General features: G+C 40.0%; 1 protein-coding gene across 2 annotated transcripts in view; it reads left to right on the forward strand.

Moving 5' to 3' along the window:
- CDH2 (cadherin 2) overlaps window positions 1–24807 on the forward strand; it is a 209298-nt gene that overhangs the window by 161749 nt on the left and 22742 nt on the right. For both annotated transcript variants that reach the window (XM_032421278.1, XM_032421279.1), the window contains exons 8-14: window positions 5958–6095; window positions 6769–6954; window positions 9238–9491; window positions 10445–10587; window positions 13962–14195; window positions 14491–14724; window positions 16721–16860. In XM_032421278.1, the coding sequence (XP_032277169.1) occupies window positions 5958–6095; window positions 6769–6954; window positions 9238–9491; window positions 10445–10587; window positions 13962–14195; window positions 14491–14724; window positions 16721–16860 (1329 nt within the window). The remainder of the gene's footprint in view (window positions 1–5957; window positions 6096–6768; window positions 6955–9237; window positions 9492–10444; window positions 10588–13961; window positions 14196–14490; window positions 14725–16720; window positions 16861–24807) is intronic.

Below are 24807 nucleotides of genomic sequence, written 5' to 3' on the forward strand. Positions count from 1 at the left end.
TCAGTTGTTCTCCCAGGATATATGACACCTACAAGTGATTGAACTCGTAATCATTGAAATGCTTACTGAGATTCCGTTTTTTATTTTACTTTAATCTGTAGGTTTAGAAAAATATCAGTTCTTCAGGTTGCATTATTCGGCGGTGCCTTTTCCTGGCACTTTCTTTTCTCCACCCCTTTCCCTTGATGTCCATCTTCTGCCCTTTTCGGGTAGGACTACTGATGGCTCGCCCTCTGCTTCCGTGGGTGTAAATCCTGGGACTGCCTGTTATGGGCTATTTGACCTTCAGTGTATTAACCTGAAACCTTAGTTCCCACATCTGTGGATGGGGATAAAAATATATTACCTCCCCCGTGGGATGGTCGTAAGGGTTATGTAACACAAGGCATAAAGCATTCAGCACTGTGCCCAATAAATATTAGCTATTGTTTTCCTCTGTTGCCATCATAAATCCAGCCTCGGCATCTACTGGGTGGGCACTATCACTTGGGCTCTTCAGCATTGTTTTCTCATGGCAAAGAAAGAAAAATACTTCCTGTTTTCCAAGCCTACTGATCCTTTCTGTTGCGCTCTCAGCTCCATGTTCTCCTGTGTTCCACTGTGTTGGTCTTCCCTTCCCTACAGGTTCCCTTCTAAAACCCCACAAGTATCTTTATAATCTGTAAACATGCTGAGTCTCCCCTGTGGTAAAATGACTCTCCACGACCCCTAAGATGACGTCAGAGCTCTGTAACATGGCACTCCAAATCCTCTATGACATTGGTCCTGAAGCCTTCTTTGGTCTAACCTCCTGAGATTCCTTGCCTCCTGTTGAAGAACAAGTGATGTCCAACACTCATACAACCACGTGAAACTCCTTGTACAAATCTTTTGTTCCTGTGGTTTCCTCTGCCTGGAGATTTCCTTTCCCATCTCTTTAGAGCAGGGTGACCCTCACTCTCTGAGAGCCAGTCCCCAACCCCTCCTGGGCACCCCTAGTAGTCTCTGCATTCCCCAAGATGGGCAAAGACTGTGTCACATAGACATTATATCTGCCTTCTTGCTCTCAGTATTTGGTGAGGCTGATGGGTTCCTTTTTACCCCGCATAGGAACCCTGAGGAAATGTTCACATTACGTGATTTTCTCCTTCTTTTCAACACCATACTCCTTGAAAGGACAGCCCACACTCACGCTCAGCTCCCACTCCCTCCTCATCTTAATACTTGGCTTTCTGCCTACCTACCCACTCAGGATGCCCCCTTGTCATGCACATATTCTCACTTTCTAGGAGGGCACTAATACAGTGGAGCGATTAACCGTACAGACTCTGGACTCAGAGAGACCTGGGTTCAAATCTCGTCTCTGCTACTTATGGCTGGGTGTCATTGTGCAAGCTTCCTTGCCTCCGTAAGCCTTGGTTTCCTTATCTGGAAAATGAGGATTAAAAAAAATCCAGGCACCTGGGTGGCTCAGTCGGTTAAGCATCTGCCTTCAGCTCAGATCATGATCCCAGGGTCCTGGGATCAAGTCCCGCATCGGGCTCCCTGCTCAACGGAAGGCCTGCTTCTCCCTCTCCCACTCCCCTTGCTTGTGTTCCCTCTCTCGCTGTGTCTCTCTCTGTCAAATAAATCAATAAAATCTTTAAAAAAAAATGTCCACCTGCTTTATGGGATTATTGTGAGGACTGAATAAGATAATGTAATCTGGCAGGTCGTTAGTACTCAGTCTCAAAAAATATTATTTTTTTTTTCTTATCAAGGCCCTTAGAACAATGTCAGCATACATGAAGCATTCAAAAAAAATTTTAGACTCCAGACATACAAGATAGATGGTACGATCAGCCGCATTTCACAGGTGAAGGAACTGGAGCTTCCCGTTTAAGAATTTGAACAGCGTCACAAACCTATACTTATCTTCTAAGTTCTCATGACACTATTACTTAATTGTCGATCCCCTAACCCAGTGCATCCAAGAGCAGTCTATCATCTCCCTAAATCTGTGATTCCTGATCAATTTCCCATTTCATGTGACCAGTGCCACCTCCCCAGTCTCCCAAGACCATGGTCTACCTGCCTTTACCATGCACTGCCATCCATCCACTGATAAATTTAGTTATCAGATTCCTCTCAATTTACCCCCAAAACGTCTCTTGCATTCATTCTTCCCTCCAGACTTTGAGGACTGGTTTGGATGCCCCTACTGAAGTCCCCACATCACTCCTTCCAACTCTTACTACAGGTGCTTTGTACATCTGCTCCTGTGATCCATTAATGGTTGCCTCCATCACTTAAGGATATCAAGGCCATCTCTGGCGTCATTCATTATTTTATCCAAGTAAATACTACATTGCCTGACATCTAGTAGACATTCATTAAATGTGTGCCAAACTGAATGAATGACCGAATGCTCTCACTTCTTCATTCGCTCATGTCACTTTAGTTCAGTGCTTCAGAAGCGTGGTGCACAGGTGTGATGATTTTTATTGATACATGTAGGGAAGCCTCTTGAGAAAACTGGAGACCACAAGTCTTCAGATGCTACTCCATCAAGTAGAGACTGCCAGAGTACAAGGATTATAGTGTGTTTATTTTTACAGTTATATTTATGGCAGGTGATGTTGGTCTTCCATTTATGGTACTTTTACAATAAATTAAGTTTTTTAAAAGGGAGTGAATGTCAAGATAAATGTTACGTGACTCATGATACAGAAATATGAGGATAAGTCAGCATTGGGAAGATGGTGTGTGAATCACTGTAGTTTGGGAAATTAGCTAGTTTATATTCCCGGTATATGATTTAATGAATAAATAACAGCTACCATGTAAATAAGATGGTTTTTCCCAAACCTGGAATGATTTTTATAGTGAAAGGCAAGGCCCAGGATTTCTCATCCATTCACCCATCTAACCACCAAGTCAAAGGCATTTATCACTTGCTTACTCTGTTCAGGCATTAGGCTGTGTGCCAATGACACAAACATTGACAAAGCAGGGGCCTGAGGAGGGCCGTGTGTTTGTGGACATATGGATTGATAGCAGCCATATAAACTAGAAACAGTGATAAAGGTGTATCCATGACAGTCCAACAGCTCTGCCTCCAGGACTTTCTGAAGTCACCTCTGAGGTGGCTTTTCTGCTTTGTCTTTGCCAGGCTCAGGGTGAAGGGGAGGGTGCTGAAGCCCAGAGTTTCTCAGCCTTGGCACTATTGACATACTGGATTGGATAAATCTTTTTGATGGGGGGGCTGTCCTGTGTAGTAGGATGCTCAACAGCATCTCTGTCTGGCCTCTATGGTCATCCATTAGGTGTCAGTAGCAACCCCCAACTGTGATAACCAAAAATGTCCCGGGAATGGTCAAATGTCCCCTGGGGGGGAGGGGCAAAATTACCTCCATTGAGAACCACCGTTCTAGCCTGAGGGAAATACCAGAGGCAGTGGTGTAGGGTCACAATAGGCATTTGAAAGTAGATACAAAAAGCTCAAGGTGTAGGGTAAGTGGATGAAAGGTGATACATTGCTTTGATAAGTAAGATGGATGAGTCACAGGGAAGGATTGATAGCAAATAGATGAGTTGAGATTTTACCCTCCTAGAAGAGGAAATAAGGAAACGTTTTTAAGCAAAGTCCCCTTGATCAGATATGGGATTGACGATGGGAAGTCAAATTCTTATGGAATCTGAATGTCAGTCATTCAGAACCAGATGCCCAAGGACTAAATTAGGCAAGAAGCCCTAAATAGTTTGGTTGTCTAAAACAGGCTGTCATGTCTTCCTTACTAAATGTGAGAACATTTTACCAACCAAGCATTTGAAAATGGAGATTATATTATTTACCAAGTCGGATTTTTTTTTTTATTTGGAGAGACATTGTATTTTAGAAATAACAATGTTCTTTTGTAGCTTAAAGATTCTAAGACTAACTTGAAGTAGTAGGAAATGTCACGTATTAGCTACTGATCCCAATATTTCAGCTCAGTGGAAAATTATATATATTATGCTTATATAATTTTAAAGTAGACATTATAATTTAAAGAGCAGACATTAACAAAGAACCATATTTCCATACAATATCTGTGTGGGTTTTTTATCTTCTTTAACAACAACAATAAAAAAAACCTCTTCCTTTTTTTGAAAATGTTCATCTGCTTCTGCAAATAACTAACAGAAATTGCATTTCAAAGTCGTAACAAATTTTTATTTTCATGATTTTCAGCTAGGAAGTTGAACTGAGTGCCCTACAAAATTCTCTCACTAACCATGAGAACATTAAGCTGAAATGACACTTGATTGGGAAAGGAAATCATTGAGAAATATTTTAGCCTATGTAAGCATGCTGGTGAGGTGTTACGGGTTAAGAAAAAATTTACAGGGCTCAACTAGCACTATTCCTTTGTTTCTTTTTTTTTTTTTTTTAATTCAAGTAAGTGGTATTTTCTTTTTTAGGAAGACAAATAAATAACTGCTAGAGTTTGGCATTTGGGTGGACAGAGACTTCAAATCAGATGTGTGGGGTTTGGCTTTTTCTCCTACCCATTTCTTCTTCCTTGCCCTTCCCACTAACAAACTAAATCAAAAGCTACAATTTGTGTCTGTTCTAGCCAGCTCCAGAAATCCCTTAAGAATGGCCATTCATAATGTTCGCTATATTTAGAATCAGGGAAAACTGTGCTTTGCAGTGACAGTTTATTTTTGTATGAAGAAGTGAGTTTTGTTGTTCAGAATGTTTTAACATTTATGAAAAAGATCTATATTTTTATATGTGCCAGTTTCCACAGAGATTTCAAATGACTTTAGAAAATCATTTTGGTTAGCGTAATATAAAGTGTATTTGTCAGCTAGTGCTATGGATTTCTCAGACAGTCTCCAGATATTCTCTTAGATACAGTGCAGCTTAATTTGGCTCCCTCTTTTAAAAACTCAATTCAGATGGGGCTCCTGGGTGGCTCAGTCCATTGGGTGTCTGACTCTTGGTTTTGGCTCAGGTCATGATCTCAGGGTCATGAGATTGAGCCCCGCATCAGGGGCTGAGCTCAGCTCAGAGTCTGCTTGAGATTCTCTCCCTCTTCCTCTCCCTCCTCCCTGCCTCTCTCCCTGCTCTCTCTCTCTTTCTCAAATAAATAAATAAATAAATACAGACATACATAAAATATTTTAAAAATTTTCAGTTTGGAATTTAAAAGCAGTGATACCTATTTGGTAATAGCCATCTACATGCAGATGTATCTATGTCCCTCCTAGGTATGTGGGCGCAATGAGTGTTAGGCCAAAATGGCAATCCGTTGAGTATGCAACAATTAAGTACCACTGTGTTCCTTAGTTACGACTAAAGACATAAACATAAACCCTCTAATTAGGTTTTAACTTCACTTAAGAATATATCTCTCCTACATAGTTGTGAATAGTATGTACTAATGGAAAGTAGGAGAAAATACTCTATCAACCTTGTTATAATAGAGAGAACTTATATGAGAATATATTAAAAGAAAGCATACTCTGTAAAATGAAATATGTGAAAACATATATATATATATATATATATATATATATACATATATATATATATACTCTATCAAGATTTTTCATTGTCTTTAGTATTCTAAACTGGGTAGAAACTAACATATGAGAAAGTAAACACAAGCCAAATGACTTGAATGCTTGATCACAATGTTGTGAAGTTCAGAAGAAAGGGGAAGGTTGGGACCAGATGGAAGTTTCCGCTTCTCTGTGAATTTCACACATCTACAATGTGATCTTTTCCGCAAGTAGAGGTGAAAATATACGTCACCTCTCTCTAGACAAGAACCAGACCTGTGCTTCTCAAGTTAAAAGTCGGCTCCACTTGGGAAATTTCAAGCAATGTTAATCAGAATGAATGATGCTGTGCTTTCTGTGTGTAATAAAGAGCTATTTACAAAACAACTGCTGTGTCTACTTGAGGAATTAGTTTCATCTAAGGTGTTACCTTTTTGTCTTTCTAGAAAGTGCAGCAGTATACATTAATAATTCAAGCTACAGACATGGAAGGCAATCCCACATATGGTCTTTCAAACACAGCTACGGCTGTCATCACGGTGACGGATGTCAATGACAATCCTCCAGAGTTTACTGCCATGACGGTAAGTACAGACTGTCACTCACAGAACTTAGGTCTGTGGTCCGTTACTGAGAAGTTTTGTCATGAATAATAAATGCATTAAATAGAGGTAGACCTTGCTTACCCTCGTTGTAGATTGGCTATGCTCTCAGACGTTTTCTGTCACCAGGACTTTTAAATGAGGCACCTGAGTAATTTGTTTTCTCCTAGTCTCCCAGGTCCACTGATGAAGTTGTTAAAATATGCCACGTGGAAGAAATGGCCTAAAAATACTTGGTGCTGTTATAACAGAATATTTATAAATATTTTCAGGTGCATGAAATTGAACGGATATTACATGACTGATTTATGCAACTTTGTCGAGAATATAAATATTATTTCTTGAGGAAAATTATTTCCCTCAGACAAGTCCTTTTCTCCAACCCTGCATCAGTCACCCAGATACTCACAAATGGACACTAATTTTAATATTAATGAAATTGTAACATCATTTGGAAGAAATTTTGACTGCTGAGAAAAGTGATAGTATTTTTAAAGTGAAACGTAAATGCTGTGATTACCTGCATTACCGATTTCCTCATTTAGTGTGTGTAATAAAGATTCAATGGGGCAGTAAAATCAGGGCAGTGTGGTCATCAAGACACTCTGTCTTTCACCAGGTCACTCCTCTGACCGGGGTTTGTTTTTTTTTGTAGTTCTATGGTGAAGTCCCTGAAAACAGGGTAGATGTCATAGTAGCGAATCTAACTGTGACCGATAAGGATCAGCCCCACACACCAGCCTGGAATGCCGCATACAGGATCAGTGGTGGGGATCCTACGGGGCGCTTTGCCATTCAGACAGACCCGAACAGCAATGACGGCCTCGTCACTGTAGTCAAGGTAAGTGCCACTTGGGCCGCTGATCTCTATGACAGGCACCCTGCATTGACCGGTCCATGCTCCCTCGCCCGTAGTTTCCTTTTGTATCTTAGGGTTTTGTTTTTTTTTTCTTTCAGACACCTTTAAATCTAGAATTAATATATTTTGGGGAGTCACATTTGTTTTTTGTTTTTTTGTTTAGTTTATGTTGAGGCTACGTTGGGGCCAACATAAATGTTCTCACATTGTCTCTGGAATACGACTGGGTTTCAATCATTTTGGACAATTTTAACATTCTGAAGACAGGACTGCCCTCCACAGTGTTGACTGTCTGTGTAGTTAGATGTGTTCGTGAGATGGCACACCCTGAAGTATTGATCGCCAATTGATAGCTATTAAGAAGGATGCCCCACACCTATTATTCTCAAGGTGCCCTTTGAGTATTGACTCAGAGAACAAACCAGAAAATACCACAAAAGTAAAAGGGGATGAGTAGGGACAAAGAGGGCCTACATTCTGAAAATGTTGTGAATTTATATTCCTGTTTTTAAATGCTATATTCAAGACAATGTTTTAATTGTCAAAAATCAAACAAAGCAAACACTGAGTGCTAGAAGCAAGGGGATGTTAATTTCACGGGTAATAAATACGTAGCTATAATGTAAAAGTTCCTTAAAGTGAGCATCTCTTCCTTCGAGCCCCCAGTGAAGAGATGTGTTTCCTTGCCTCACATCCCAACAGTTGATTTGTAAGTGAACCCAAATGTGGATCTTGCCTAGGAAGGTGCTCTGAGGGGTCCGTTGCCTAGAATTTCATATGCGTGTGAGTAAAATGGGAATTTCCCCTGGGAGGAGGTAGGCGTTGGAAATTTCTCTGCACGAAGAACATAGCGATCAGGAAGCACACCCCAGACCCAGACCATTTGTGTTCGAATCCCAGCCCTGCTTTTGGGAGTGGTGTGAGCACAGCAAGTTGTGGAACCTCGCTGGGCCTCAGGGTCCTCATGCGGAAAGTAGGGAGGATTATAGTATGGAAGTCATAGCATCGTTCTGAGGGATACACTTAATACGCATTTAAGGACAGACTTGCGCATACCACGTAGCATAAATAAATATTATGTCCTGGACTTTTCATGTAGCTAATGAAATCTCTCAAAGAATTCTACTTTCTGGCTTCTATACTGTCTTGTTTAGAATAGTTGAGAAAGGGAAGTTGAATTGGTGATTTTAGAGTGAGAGAAAAAGAAACTCTGTGTTTGAAGGTTTTGAGGAGGTGGTCTAGGGTAGGAAACTAATAATGGGGCTTTCTCATTAGCTTCACTCTTAATCCTTCCTAGACCATCTAGGAGGGCATGAGAGCTTGTCAAGCTCTTTTTTTTTCAAATTCTTATGGCACAGTAGTGTTTATCTGCACCCCCACTAGAAGGTGATCAGGGGAAATCAAGAGTGGAAATGAAAGTCCAGTCTGATCACTTGACTCCTGGTAACTCTTCTGTTGACAGTAGGATTCAATGGAAATTTGGAAGTTAATATTTACATTGTGGGTTATTTGTGCATTGCCTTTATCTAAAGTGTTGTTCTTAGATTAGGGATTCTTACAGACCAGTAGAATACCTAAAATTCTTTTGGGGAGACAGCCAGAGTTTTGATTTGCTAAGTAAGGGAAAAACAAAAACAAGGAAAAGCCTACAAATACTATTATTTTTCATAAGTGTATGTACATGTCTGTACTTTAAAATGTGTTTCAAATTATGAATGTTATTTTTAAATAGAATTTAAATTTAAAATTTAAATAGAATTAAGTTTTTGTTTTATGAAAAAATTGGATTTTATAGTTTGGGGGCTTTGGTTTCTTGGGTTTTTTTTTTTTTTTGCACTTCATCACAGATATAAAAGGTCTCCTGGATGAGGAGTGGTCTTGATACCAACGTTTGAGAGTATAATCTAGACATTCGGGTTCTCACTTGACCTCAGACTATTTAGTATTTTTGGTTAACGATGCTGTTCTTAAGAATAATCAAGTTTTTAGATGTAGCTGGTGCAATCAGTGCAATAGTAATACACATTATTTTGTTAACATAAATCGTTAAAGTACCTGAGATTTACAGACATCTTATACAAACAGGCTCAATTGTGATAAATATTTCAATCATTGGCCATGCTAATGCATGTTTTCCAGACATTTGAGAGGAACCTATGGTGCAGAGAATGAAAAATTAATGTTTTGGAAATGGAGTTGAAAACTGTAGAATACAAATATTCTTATTTCCTGCAAAAATATGGTTTCTTTTTTTTTTTTCCCCAGCCAATTGACTTTGAAACAAATAGGATGTTTGTCCTCACTGTCGCTGCTGAAAATCAAGTGCCATTAGCCAAGGGCATCCAGCACCCACCTCAGTCAACCGCAACTGTGTCTGTCACAGTCATTGATGTGAATGAAAACCCTTATTTTGCCCCAAATCCCAAGATCATTCGCCAAGAAGAAGGCCTTCATGCTGGTACCATGTTAACAACATTCACCGCTCAGGACCCAGATCGATATATGCAGCAAAATATTAGGTATCAAATGCCACTCGTGGCATTTTTTTAAAATTTACTTTATGTTCTGTGTTGTGCACAAAATTTATCTACCTTTTGAATGAGAAATTTGAACTGGAACCAAAACGACTCATTACAAAATTATTTTTAATTCCTTGATGAAGGTTCCTGTCAGGAAATAAATCAATGAGTATATCGGATAGGAAATAGAAGAATGGCTCTACTCATGTATTATTTGAGGAAAAAAATGTTCCCTGCCTCTTTTTTCTCTGCCCCCTTTTATCTTTTTATATTTCATAATAACTTAGCCAGTGCTATTATACCAAACGTTGCAAAAAGTTTTCACTGAGAGTAAATAGGGCTCGGAAGCTGTAACATTTATCTCTTCTCCACACATCAGGAAAAAAGGAAAACTCATGCCAAAAACAAGATATAAGAGCTAATTATTTTTGCCTCTTACCTGTGCAGTAGTTATAGGACTTATAAAACTATCTGTAAAGATTTCCAACCTCAGCAAAATCTAATTTATCCTTCCTGATGAGGGAGTAGATTGTTGGTAGAGCATACCCCACATGACTATTATCCATTGCTGGTGATGATAATTTTTTAAATTAGCTCATATTTAATTTAACTTCTTTCAGAATTGCTGCTAACAGAAAAATGCATATCTTTTGCATTTCTCTATACGTTGATATCAAGATAGATAAATAGCTAACTAATAGGCGTATTGAACTCCTACAACTTTTTACCTTTCAAAACGAAATTTTTTCCAATCTTTATTGGTTATCTGAGCTTGAAAAACTTAGCCTCCACCCAGAATAAAAAGGAGTTTAAGCTGATAAACCTACTGATACATAGAAATCTACTTTATATAGACTCAGTGGCATTTTCTTTGAAGAATGTAGTTCTGTGTAGTGTAGTTATTTTTTAAGTATATCGAAAAATTTAAATTTACTAATGCTTTCATTTTGTAGATACACAAAATTGTCTGATCCTGCCAATTGGCTAAAAATAGATCCTGTGAACGGGCAAATAACAACAATCGCTGTTTTGGACAGAGAATCACCAAACGTGAAAAACAATATATATAATGCTACTTTCCTTGCTTCTGACAATGGTACGTAACTAAATATGGTCACTGTATTACCATGTATGTTGTTAAAGAGAGTAGAGCCTCATCACGAATGCATCATCGAGAAACAAGGTTTTCTCCCAAACTCAATTGTTTAGAAAACTGACCTTTATTAAGCTGAGGCCCCTATGTCTATTTTCCATTTCTGCTGGGTGTTCTCACATGTTCCCTATCTTCTATAATGTTCGCAATGTCCACATGCCCTCGGTGTCAACCTCGGATTGTGATGACAAACCTTTGTAGACTTCTGCCCTAAGACACATTGACTGCGCCTTACTGCGAGTCTAGCCTCATGCCTCAGTGGCCTTGAGGCGATCTTTTTATATTTCTTACGGTCAGTCTATTTGCTGACATCAGTTGGTCTGTCTCTAGCATTTTTTTCTCTTTGTAATTCTCCACCTCTAGTCCGCCATGGATAGGAAACTCTTAATTGCGTGTGTAAAGTGAGATAAGTGAATACACAAGCTTGTGTGTGTTAGTTTTGGAACATACAGTCTAGGCCCCTTTTTTTCCTTTCTGGGTGTCTGCTGGATTCTAAATGATTGAGATTAATAAATAGCCTTCTTTTTTTCTTTCTTTCTTTCTTTCTTTCTTTAGTTATATAAGACAAAAATGACTTACGTAAACCTGGTGATGGATTTATTTTGCTTTGTTAGCCCTCAGTATGACGTGTGTTTAAGAGTACAACCTCTGAAGGTCTGCCTGACCATCGGAACCCAGACTCCAACTCTACTACTTTCTAACTGTGGGATTGGCAATGAGATTTTAAATATATCCATTTCCTTTTTCTCTTAACTAGGGATAATGGCAGCAGTACCTAACTCATAGTGTATCGTGGAAGATAAGGTGGTTTGTACACATAGTTTTTGTTTATTATGTTATGTTAATCACCATACATTACATCATTAGTTTTATGTTATGTTAATCACCATACATTACATCATTAGTTTTTGATGTAGTGTTCCATGATTCATTGTTTGTGCATAACACCCAGTGCTCCATGCAGAACGTGCCCTCCTTAATACCCATCACCAGGCTAACCCATCCCCCCACCCCCCTCCTCTCTAGAATCCTCAGTTTGTACACATAGTTTTTAAAACAGTGCCTGACACAAAGACTCAAATAAATATTTCTGTTATGTGTTAATAGTTTTAAAACTGAATCACAACCACGTTTGAAAATCGTTTAGTTCTAGACTATCAATGTTAGCATCTAATAAAACTAGCAGGCTTGAATTTGGTGGTCAGGATAAGCACTTTGAAAAACATGGCCTATGGACACTTTTGATAAGAACAGTTTCAATGGACCTTTCTGAATCCTATATAGTAAGATTCAGTGAGATTATTACCTGTCATAAATCTACATGGTGACAGGGTCAAAGCAGTATTTCTTATCCTTTCTAATATCAGATCTACTGTTCAAATATTTAGAGTTGAAACGTCGTAGGGACAGCTTCTGCCATGTAAGTGGTCGCTTTCCTCTATGATGGAACTTAAAGCAATATATCTTACACCATTATGTTGAGATTTAAAGAGCTATAAAATTTGCTGTGAATTGTGTAAGACTGTTGAATCACAGACCTGTACCTCTGAAACAAATAATACATTATATGTTTAAAAAAAAAGAAGAAGATAGCAGGAAGGGAAAAATGAAGGGGGGGAATCGGAGGGGGAGACGAACCATGAGAGACTGTGGAGTCTTGAGAAACATACTGAGGGTTTTAGAAGGGAGGAGGGTGGGGGGATGGGTTAGCCTGGTGATGAGTATTAAGGAGGGCACGTTCAGCATGGAGCATTGGGTGTTATGCACAAACAATGAATCATGGAACGCTACATCCAAAACTAATGGTGTAATGTATGGTGATTAACATAACATAATAAAATAAAAAAAATAAAATAAAGAACTATAAAATTATATGCATGAATGTTGGTTGTTACAACCAGATTTGTCATTCACCAAGGTGGATTTTTTCTAATTGAAAGAGTGTTTGATAGGATAGAGAAGTGGGTGGTTACATCTGTGTTAGCCGTGATACTTGGCAAATGCACTTAACTTCAAATTGAAACTGGATGTGGAGCACTGGTTCTGCTCCTTAATGATGGGGTGAGCTCTTATACTCTTTGTGCCTTCGTTTCATTATTGATAAGTTGTTTTTGCAGCTTGCCTATTCTGTAAAGTTTTTATGAAAGTCAAATATTACATGTGATAATGAATGTGAAAGTTCTTCAAACTATGGACTATCACTGAGCTCTTGGTGCTATATTCATTACTAGAATATTGTTCACAGCTACCTCACCCCGCGACTTTTATTCCCCTTGCTCTCAGAACTGTCCGTGTCCTTCAGACAGGTTCAGAGAGATTTCTCCTTGTCTCCTCCTCAGGACTGTATGTGGGCACATTCCTAACTGCATGTTCTTGGGCAGGTCACTTAAACTTCTGGGTCTCAGATTTATTATTTTAACATTTTTTATGTTTCTATTCTATTCTATTTATATAATGTATATTATGTAATTAAACTAAATAAAATAATTATGTCATTATAGTAATAGTACTAAAAATACATATAATATGGAAGAGGCCAAATTACCAGACTAAATTATCACAAAACGTAGCAGAGACAGTTTTTAGGGTGGAATGAGAACGGGTTTGGGGTCAGGCAGACCTATCTTGAGTAGCAACCCCACCACTTACAAGAGCGTGTGACCATGAGCAGCGTACAGAGCCTGAGGTTCCTCATCTGTTTAAATCGACTTCGTAGGATTACCAATGAAATAATGTATTTAGAGCAACCTAATTCTTGGACAAGTAGGTAGTTGGTTGATCAATAAATCCTATTTCTCTTCTCCATGGCATTCCTTCCCAAGATGAGGTCTGTGGGTCTGTGTTATCTGTCTGTAGACTGGTTGAATATTTCATAGCTGTGTTTGAGCCTTAAAAGCATTCTCATGCTCTTTCATGCATACGTCTTGGTTCTCCATCAAAAGAGGAGGTGCACAAGGCCATGAGCCCCATGTTCTGCTTCTCTTGTATTCCCCACAGTGGCTAGAGGAGCGTGGTATGCACAAGGCCCAGCGTAATCGACAGCAAGGGCGGGGCAGGTGCAGAATCGCACTCTGCAGGGACATGCATTGTCCCAGCGCTCAGCTGGGCACACCAAAGGTGGCAGCTCAGGGTCATCCTAGAAAGGAAGCAAGAAGTGGCCTTGTTGGAGTAACAGTCTGCCAGATGCTGTGGCAACTAGATATTTCCAAGGTTATGCAATGATGAGGGCAAGCAGGCTAGTTTTGAGCATTCCACCGTCATTGAGACTCATGGGAAAGAACTGTTCAGCATCGGTTTGTGATTTTTCTCCTTTTAAGGAATCCCCCCTATGAGTGGAACGGGAACACTGCAGATCTATTTACTTGATATTAATGACAATGCCCCTCAAGTGTTACCTCAAGAGGCAGAGACTTGCGAAACTCCAGACCCCAATGCAATTAACATCACAGCACTTGATTATGACATCGATCCAAATGCTGGACCATTTGCTTTTGATCTTCCTTTGTCTCCAGCGACTATTAAGAGAAATTGGACCATCACTCGGCTTAATGGTAAGAACAGGTTAATTATTTGACTAAATGTGCAGTTGAGAGGTTTTGAAGCCTGATATGAAAAGTTAATTTTGGGTGCTTTATAATCTTCTCATTAAATATATTTTAAAAGCTACTTAAGGTTAAATAAGATACTAAAAACTTTTACAGCTAAAAAAAAAAAATCTTCACAGTGCAGCGTAGTTGTATTGCTTGATATATGCTCTTAAGTAGTAAATGCATTCTGGAAAAGGCTGCGTGTTTTGTATCGTATGATGTATTAACTATCCACCGTACTTTTTCCTTTTTTGTGTAGGTGATTTTGCTCAGCTTAATTTGAAGATAAAATTTCTTGAAGCTGGGATTTATGAAGTTCCGATCATAATCACAGATTCGGGTAATCCCCCCAAATCAAATATCTCCATCCTTCGTGTGAAGGTTTGCCAGTGTGACTCCAACGGGGACTGCACAGATGTGGATAGAATTGTGGGCGCAGGGCTGGGCACGGGTGCCATTATTGCCATCCTCCTGTGCATCATCATCCTGCTCAGTAAGTATTGGCATTATCTCTCGGAGTTCAGTTCTTCTCCCTCCTCAGACGTTTTGCGAAGTAACTTCTTGCCGTTACCTTTTAATATAATCTTAACAACTCTCTTCGACCTCTGAACGCGTTCTGGCCAATCCTGTATGGGACGGTCAGGTCCCCTGCAGAGTGAGAAAATCCCTGAGCACTGTTTCAAGCACTTACGTGCTTGCGGCAAACCCAGCCAGCACACCTCGCCCGTGACCCGTTGCAGCCGTTTTCTGATGCTGATGGCTGGGAGAGCTGGAGCAAACTCTCTCCATAGAGAAATGTTAGACGGTCCTAAGTGTGAGCGCTTAGCTTATGATTTGAGTATGAATTTATGGCACTCAGTTGATGATTTAGGAAAATAAGTATATTGCTTTCCTTAGCTCGTATAAAGCACCGTCAGCAGCTAACTGCAGTCATGCAGGGATCAAGGTATTTGTTACTGAAGGGCTACGTAAAATAGCGAGAGATTGTCCTTCATACAGCACATTTGATAATAGAAATGATTGCATAGCTCAATCAATTGTCTTTAGAGCAAGTCGAGATTAAGGAATTGCTCCTTTTTCAGATACTTTGCAATCTTTGGTTCAATGGAATGCAAGAAATTAACCACTGGAAGTTACTTTAGGAGCCACTTCTAAGCATGCAGGTTAAAAGGATAAATTGCCTGGGCCCTGTGTTTTATTGTTAAATAGCAGCAGGACTTAGTTTATTGTGCGATCATGCTATGCACCAATCACTTTCTTGAAAATGTTGGCCATTTCTTTTATGTTTTCTCCATTTACAAGTGTTCTGGTAATTTAGAATTCTGTCCCTTTATTCTAAGCAATTACTATAGAAGCCTGGGCATTTTTTTACTTCCTGTGTGGAGACTACTTTGACTATAATTTGAAACCTTCATGCTATACTAATAAGCCACTTGCTAGATTTAGCCCTGGAACAATGGCAAATGAGATCATGTATCTGGCTTTAAAAGGAGGATATTTACTTTTATGGCCAAGAATAAAAATGTGCTCAAATAGGAGTCATTAAATCTCTTGCTTCAGGATGTAAACTGATATCCTCAGATTTGAGAGAGAATGCGCTCCTAGATGTGCACTTAGGGATATGTTTCAATTTGAACCGAAACGTGGCATATATATGCCAACCTTATCAAGAAAGACTTCGATATGATGGATTATGGGCATGAAGGAGTGACTGTAGCATTTTGAAGGAAAATGAATTGGTGCTGATTTTAACATCAACCCTCTGGAAAATTCATGGTGCCAGGCCTGGCACAAAAGTGTAAAGCGGAAAGCCTTGTGTTATTTCAGTGCTCAAACAAATCCCATCAGCTTCTTACCTGAAACGTGCATTTTAATAGGAGAGGGAATGCAGAACAGCACAGGAGAAAAACACCAGCCTTTGGGAACCCAAAATCCTCAAGACCAATTGCTGATCCAATTCCGATTTACTATTCAAGTCTCAAGTCGTCCTGGCAAGCACCTACCTTCCCTGAGGAGTGCTGTTCCCTCGGTTGTGGGGAGGATAATAACAGCCAACCCACCTCAGTGAAATAGCAGTTGCATAACAACCAACAATGGGCTTACTATTGTTTGTTGGTTTAGAATTTACAAACCATTATATTAGGAGTGTCCTATCCTCCAGCAAGCCAAAGTCAGAGACAGACATGGTTATTGTCCCCACTGGTAAATTATAAAATGGAGGATGGGCATTCAGCCAGTGAGTTCAGAGGGCACCAGGTTCTGGAACCCAGGGTTTCAGGCTCTGTGCCCAGTGCTCCGGCCCCACTCGGTCTTCTCTCTCTTCACGGCAGGCCAGAGAGAGGTAACAGACTGGAAGATGCCTTAGAAGCTCTTGACCCAGATAAGTATGTTATTAATGTGAAAAGCGGTGATTGGAAAGGTCATGTTTTTAAAATTATGACACTGTGTTTTTGTTTTGTTTTGTTTTGTTTTTTACTCTTTCTACCTAGTCCTTGTTCTGATGTTTGTGGTATGGATGAAACGCCGGGATAAAGAACGCCAGGCCAAGCAACTTTTAATTGATCCAGAAGATGATGTAAGAGATAATATTTTAAAATACGATGAAGAAGGTGGAGGAGAAGAAGACCAGGTGAGCTATATTTTAAACCTTTAAGATGAAATTTTGTGATCACATAATTCAAGGTGCAGGACAAATGTTAATACACGCAGTAAGTAAGGAAATGGTCTCGAGTTTCCTATGTTTGTCACATTATCAGATACTCGGGGGGGGGAATTCTTCCCTAGGTGTACTGCACGTTTCTTGATTTTTTTTTCAAGGTGCCAAATGTCATTGCATTTATTTTGTAAGAAAATCGTTAACATTATTTCAAGGAGCTAGGATTTAAACCCAGTTCCAATTATAATAATGCTAATAAAAATACTTTTCTTTATAGTTTTTCTTCATTGGATATCTAAAGTATAAGTAAAATTAGTGTCCACGACTGGATTTATATATACAGGAAAAGCACTAGATAACTTATTCTGCAAACATTTACCAAGCAAGTTCAATATTCCACACACTATTTTGATCACTGAAGATACGGAAGTGGGCAGAGCCAACAAATATTTGCCCTCAAGAGTCTTCAATTCTTGAGAAGTATTTGAAATTAGAGACAGTATCTAGTTCATCTTTGTATCCGTAGAGTCTTTCATGATGCCTGGCTCATACATGTTGAAGTTCCCATCTGGCTATAAAATCATGTGAGCTTCTGTATCACTGTGTACATGAGGAACTGCATATGTGTTCAAGGATGAGGGTGACCAGTATGTGGAATACTTTTATGTGCTCAAAAGCAAATTTTAGATATCATAGCTCACATCTATAATGTCTGTACCACATACCAGACATTCTGCTGAGTGCAATAAATGCTGGTATCTCTTAAATCTTTGAAACCTGTGATACTCTACAATGAGCACCTCCCCTTTTGTGATAGAAAACAGAGCTGCAGATGACTGGATTCTCATAACGAAGTAGGAAGTGATGGACACAGAGTTTGAGTCTAGGTCTGTCTGATGTCATAGCCTAAACTAACTACTCTGATATAGTACCTCTTGTAATTACCTGGAAGATACTAATGTAATCTACAAAAAGTCACCATGACAGGTGACTATATTTTAGATACTTTGATAACTACGTTATTTCCACTTACAAATGCAAACTTTGGGGAGGGCAGTAGTCAAAAAAAAACCCAGAATTCTTGGGTCTTGGAACATTACCAGTAAATTCAAATGTACTCTGTCTTAAGGATATATGTAGACAATTAGTGATAAGACTGTTAACTTGAATAAAAGCAAATTTTCATGAACATATTTTCTCTGCCCCCTCTGTATTCAAGGAAATAATATATCACTTTTGGGGTGGTTTTTTCTTTTCCTTTTTTTAAGATTTTATTTATTTATTTATGTATTTATTTAGAGAGAAAGAGAGCACAAGAGTGCAAGTGGGGGGAGGGACAGAGAGAGAGGGAGAGAGGGAGCATCTCAGACAGACTCCATATCGCTGAATGCGATATGGGGCTCGATCTCATGACCCTAAGATCAGACCTGAACTGAAACCAAGAGCCGGATGCCCAACCAGGTGCACTACCCAGGTGCCCCTGTATCACTTTCTGTTTTACAAAGCACATTCACATCCACTGTTGGGTTTAATCTTTATGGCAGGGACGCCTGGGTGGCTCAGTCGTGAAGCGTCTGCCTTCGGCTCAGGTCATGATCCCAGAGTCCTGGGATCGAGCACCGCATCGGGTAACTGGCAGAGCCAGAACTGAGGTCCACCTTTTCTGATTCCAGATTCCATGCTTGGTTAACAGTACCTCAACTCTCGCATTTAGGAGATGCTTGTAAAATATGTTGAAAACTTGACTCATGTGTAAAGCTGCTTTGAATACTGACTAATTAAAGTGGCGCTATAAATATGCCCCAGGGTTTCTTGCTTATAAATGTCTTTGGATATTAAAATTCATGTTTGGCTTAATCCTTAATTAATCTATCCTTTCACTTTCCTGAGCTATGTTCAGGATCAGCAAATGTATATTGATCACATTATCTCATAAATCTTCTACTTTCAGTATTTTATTTTTCATGTCATTGTGCATAATTTTCTAGGCATAAATCTAAACCCAACTCCATGAAGCTTCAGTATAAATAGTAATAACTGGAAGGCTACCCGTCATAACCGGGTGCTGCATAGAATTGGAGGCCCAGAGGCAAGAACCAAGATCGTTCTCAACATCTTGGGCACTCAGTGTTACCTGATTTGCCTCTTTCTCCCTCTTCCCCACCAATCCCTTTGAGGGAAAGTGCTGAATGAGGTTTTATTGTTGTAGTTATTTTAGGAAAGACTGACTTCCTTTATTGACTTTATCCACTTAGATTGATTCTTGAGATCCAATAAGTCAAACTTACCTGTTGCAAGATTTATTAAAATCATCCTCATAAATGTTCAGCTTCTTCTTTTACTGACCTCTGAAGTTTGTTTTGCCCCCAGATAAGCTCTTAGGCACAAATGTTTTGTTTTCTACCCACTTCCCCAATAGTTGAAAGGTTTTGCTGTAACTTTCTTTATATTGTCCTCTGTGTCTAATTTCTTTATTTAGTACTAGTTTTCCTATGGTATCTTTTGGTAGTTAGCGTCTTGGTTCTTTGATGCCATGTTCATCTAGATCAAAAGCCTCTGTCCATCCTGGATTCTCTGTCATGATTTCCTTTTGCAGTTCTCATTATAGGAAATTGTAAAAAAGTCGGGGTGCCTAGGTGGCTCAGTCAGTTGGGCATCCGACTCTTGATTTTGGTTCAGCTGATGATCTCAGGGTCTTGAGATCAAGCCCCATGTCAGGCTCCGAGCTCAGCAGGGAGTCTGCTTGAGATTCTCTCTCTCTCCCGCTCCCTTTGCCCCTCCCCCACCACATGTGCTGTCACTCTCTCTCAAATAAATACATAAATCTTTTTGAAAATTGTGACAAAATTAAATAATGGGCTTTTTATTGACGCTGTGACTTACCTCATAATAGCAGAATACAATATGCAGTGTGGGAATGCTACCTTCGTCTGTACCTAAAGTAGGTTCATGAAATCCCTTTGCATATCTCCATCACCACGGCCACCGCCGTAACTTAGATCAGAATCATCACTGTCCTAACGAGTGTCCTGTCTCTGGCTTCACGCCTGCACCAGCTCTTTGGAAATCATTAAATCCAGACTTCCTCCTTAGCATGACAGGTTTTTGGCCTTTTGGTGCACTCCCGTAGGGAGCAGGTAGAGGGTTGTGGGAAAGAGTTGATGGTGGGTATGCACTCCCTCAAGATGCAGATCTATCAGGCTTGTCCACACGTGGCCACTGAAGTTTCCTTGCAAGTCTAGGTGACTTGTCCTCATGCTCTCTCTGCCTTTTCTTGGGTCAAGACGTAGTTTCTAAAAATATTTTCTTTATTGGCTGTAGTGTTCCCTTTTTTATTGAAGTATAGTTGACATACAACGTTATATTAGTTTCAGGTGTACAACATAACGATTCAACAAGTCTTTATGTTATACTATGCTCATCACAAGTGTAGTTACCATCTGTCAGCATACAACACTATTACAGTATCATTGACTATATTCCCTACGCTGTGCCTTTTATTCCCATGACTTATTCATTCCGTGACTGGAGGCCTGGACCTCCTTAATGACAGATTCCTTTCTTCTTCCACTCTCTCCTCCTCCAGAGATAAAAGCGGCTATGGGTCTTATTTCTCTTAGAGCTTGTTAGCTTCTTTATTTTTATTCAGTTAGCCTCATTATGTTCTCAGTTATGGCTTCAAAATTTTGGTAACTTATCTGGCTTGTTCTTTGCATTAGAGTGTGAATAATAGTCTCATGACCTTCTACATCCCCACCAGAAGCGGAAGGCTTCCTACAAGGTTTAAGAGTGTAACCACCATGCTTATCAACAAGAGCATTTCCAGCACCCTGGGAGCCTTCCTTGAATCCCCTGCCAGGAAGTATGCCCTCTGCCAAAAAGTAACTAGTATTTTTTTATTTCTATCAACGTAGAACAGCATTAACCGGGTTTTAGATTTCATTATGTAAATGGATATCACACAGTAGGTACTTTTTGTGTCTGGCTTCCTTTACTCAGACTTACATCTGTAAGATTAATCCACGCTATATACAGAAGTAGTTCATTTTTATAGTTGTTGAAAAGTATTCTGTTGTAGGAATTAGCCACATTTTATTCATCCATTCTACTATGCTTGGACCGAGTTCATGCAGTTGCGTTATTACGAATAAAACTGCTATGAACATTCTTGTGTGTGTGTGTGTGTGTGTGTGTGTGTGTTGGAGCATTTCTGTTGCTGTGTGCATAGGGATTGAATTTCTGTGTCCTAGGATGTGTCTGTGTGCAGCTCTAGCACAAACCTGTCAGTTTTCCAAAGTGATTGTACGGTTGACCCCTCCCCTCATCGTAGCTGTGCGTCAGAATTCCGGTAGCCCTGCATCCTCACTAGCACTTGGCTTTTTCCAGGCTTTGAATTTCAGCCACTCTGATGGTATGTATCTCAGTATGATTTAATCAGAATGTTCCTACTGACTCATTTACCATTTTGATATCTTTGCGAGGTTTCTGTTCGGCCTCTTTGTCCACATTTCTATTCGGGCTGTCTGCCTTTATCTGATTGATTTGTAGGAGGTCTTTCTATATTATGGATATTATTTCTTTGTCAGATAAACATATGGTCAATATCTTCTCCCATCCCATAGCTTGCTTTTTTATTCTCTTCATGGTGTCTTATGATGAACAAAAGTTTTTAATTTTAGTGAAGCCCAGTATAACAGTTTTATTCCATTAGGGTTAATACATTTATGTCCTATTTAAGAAAACTTTGTCGATTCTGAGGTAATGAATTCTCCCCCCACACACAAAAAAAGAGTCTTCTCGAAGCTTTATTGTTTTACCTATCACATTAAGTCTGTGATCTCTCTCTAATGGATTATTCATTTGTTATAAGATATTTATCAGAGTTCTTTTTTGTTTTCTCCCTTGATGTCCAGCACTGCGTACTAAAAAGATAACCCTTCTCCACTGCACTGCAGAGGTCCACTTGTCATGAAGCAGGTGGCTCTGTGCGTGTGCGTCTGCACACTGGCCTCCTCACCCTGCGCCGTAGTGTTTGTTCTGTTGCCCTGCTCTTGAGCCACTAGCACTTGTTGTCACTGCTATCACTTCACAGTGTCTTCCTATCTGGTTGTATCAGTTCTCCAACTGAATTCATCAAGATTTGCATCAACGTTTTTGGTGGAATTTCTCATTTATTTTTTTTTTTCCTTAAGAAAAACTAAACCCTTTATATAATACTCTTAATTTCTAAGTAAATTTAATCCAGATATTTTTCCATTTTCTTTTTTTAAGATTTTATTAGAGAGAGAGAGAGCACGCGCGGGCGTGCATGAGTGGGGGGAGGGGCAGAGGGAGAAGCGGGATCCCTGCTGAGCAGGGATTCTGACTGGGGGCTGACTCCCAGGACCCCGTGATCATGACCTGAGCTGAAGGCAGACATTTCACCGACTGAGCCACCCAGGCGCCCCACTTTTCCATTTTCTAAACAAGATCTTCGTTACTGCTTTAAATCTTAAAATTATGGTCAGTTCCTGAGAAGTTCAGCTTTGTGAAATACATTCTGTTTCTGTTTTCCATAATTTACATGTGATTCCGTTAGAAAGTCTATTTCTTTTTTTTTTTCTTCCTGTTGACATACAATTTTACATTAGTTTCGGGTGTACAACCTGGTGATTGAACAAGTCTGTACGTTAGATTATGCTCACCACCAGCGTAGCTGTCCCCTGTCGCCATAGGACCCTGTGACGAGGCCCCTGGCTGTATTCCATACACTGTGCCTTTTATTCCCAGGATTTATTTCTTTGTAGTGTGCATTAAGCCTTTTTGGCAACAGAATATCAGTCATACACTTTTATTAGTTTTGGGGGGAAGATATTATCTCTTTACAAGAGTAGGCTTCGGAAATGGGATTGCTGCCATGTTACATTTTAGACAAGTTTTAGTCGATTTTTATTACACGTAGGTAGTATTTTACGGAGCATGTGTGTTACCTCAAGATGGGGACGGAGACTGTGCCGTACGAGACAGACATGGCTTGTCATAATCAGGCAGTGGTCTGCTTGATGTCTCAGCTGGACAATCCCAAAGAATCACCAGCTTTTTCAAAGGATGGGCAGGCCTCAGAGGGTAGTTTAGGCCGTTGGCAAAGCCAGGTAGCGACTGTGGGGACAGGCAAAGGTAGCTGTGCTGGGAAGGCTGGAAGACCCAGCCTCGGGCTGGCTTAGCCAACATTCTTATTTTTCCTGCCAAGAGAAAGTATCCTTCTTATGAAGCTAACTGATTAGAAAGAAATCAAAGCAAAGCAGCCCTTTACAAGGGTAGTCCTTATCTTCCCCCATTGATTAGCATCTCTTGCTGTCTTAGTTCTGTGCCAGGATACAGGCTGCTAATTTCTTTAACAGAATAGCTCAGAAGCCTAAGAAAAGAAAAACAACAACACATCTGTATCTTTGGTCTTGTGTATAGCGGACTTTTGCCAGTGCATGTCAGTGCTCTGCTCTGGGTTAGGCTGTCAGGGCCCTCGATGTTTGAAGGTAGCCTTAGATGCCTTCTGAACAGGAACATCTGTTGGCTGTTGGACAGACACTTTTAGTATAATGTCTGTTCTCTTCTCAGAGGGCGAGGTTCCTTCTTTATCTCCTTCACTGCCGTATCATCAGGGTTTTTGGTGGTTATCAAGTCATGTTTAATCACCCTCATTAGTAAATGTTCATTCGTGCACTTTTGGACAGTGGGGCTGGTTGCAGATACTGTGTAGCTTTTAATGTTCTTTGCAGTGAGCTCCCTCCATATTAGCATCACTAATAAAATCAGGGTAAATGTACAATATCGCGGATGGCTCGCTTTTCATGGCACCACCCCTTTAGCCCCAGGATAGGAAACAGAAACTTTCAGCTTCCTGCTTTTTAAAGCTTAGACTTAATTACGATTGCTTTTATATCAAATAAACATTTATGGAGTGTGTATTATGTTTACAACACTCACTGGTGCTCACTTTAAACAACCTCTATCTAAATCACTTACCATTATACAGTTTCATTCTTCATAATAATAGCAAAAGCTATTGTTTGGGGTACCCTATGAATTAGGCACTGTAGTAAGTGCTTTCTATACGTTATTTCATTTGACCCTCCCACAGTACACAGCAGAGACAGAGCACATTGTTAAGAAGTAGTGATGTGGGGATTAAGTCCCTGTCCATCCGAGTCCAAAGAAAGTGGTGTGTCTACAGGATCCTGTCCCTCCTTGGCAAAGCTCAGGTTCAATCAGGCGATTAAAACGGCGCCTTTCTGAATGTCATTTGAATTTATCAGAAGATGTCCCTTCCTTGAAATGGACTCTGGGACATCCAGCAGCTTCCTCGGCTCTTAAAGTTTGACTTGGAAAATTTCCCATTCCGAGTCTCGGGCTGGAGGACTCCTATGGGGAACTCTGGATGTGTGAGAGAGGATGTTGCTGTCCATGTGGGGAGGTTTCCCAGGTGACAGTGAGTGGACACTGGGATCTTTTGGACCATGGCTTCTTCTCCACAGACAAACTCATCTAAGGTTAAAGTTGACGCTGGTCAGAGGGGGTCTTGACAGAAAGGGTGAGTGGCTAATTAAAGGTTCCACGTCAGTGTTGTCTTGCTCACTCTTGGACTCCTGGTCCTTACTCTCCCCTGGGTACCAGGTCTGTCTTCCCACACAGCTGCTGCAGAGTGTATCATCACAATCAGCTAGATTTTTGTCTCTCGGTTTCTTCAGAAGAGGCCCAGCACTTCTTGGGCTCAGGAGATTTCACATTCCAGGACTGAGAGGACTCTTATCTGAATTCCCACATTTGGTTTCTTAAGTTTCGGAGTCTTACTCTCGAGCTAGAGTTTTTCCTTCGCATCAGAGATGGTTCTGAGCTCTCAGAGGAAGTGCCTGACGTCAACCCTGATGATTTGGGGGGCATGTC

This window comes from Phoca vitulina, unplaced genomic scaffold (assembly GCF_004348235.1).
Source record: "Phoca vitulina isolate PV1807 unplaced genomic scaffold, GSC_HSeal_1.0 scaffold24, whole genome shotgun sequence".
Classification (NCBI taxonomy): domain Eukaryota; kingdom Metazoa; phylum Chordata; class Mammalia; order Carnivora; family Phocidae; genus Phoca; species Phoca vitulina.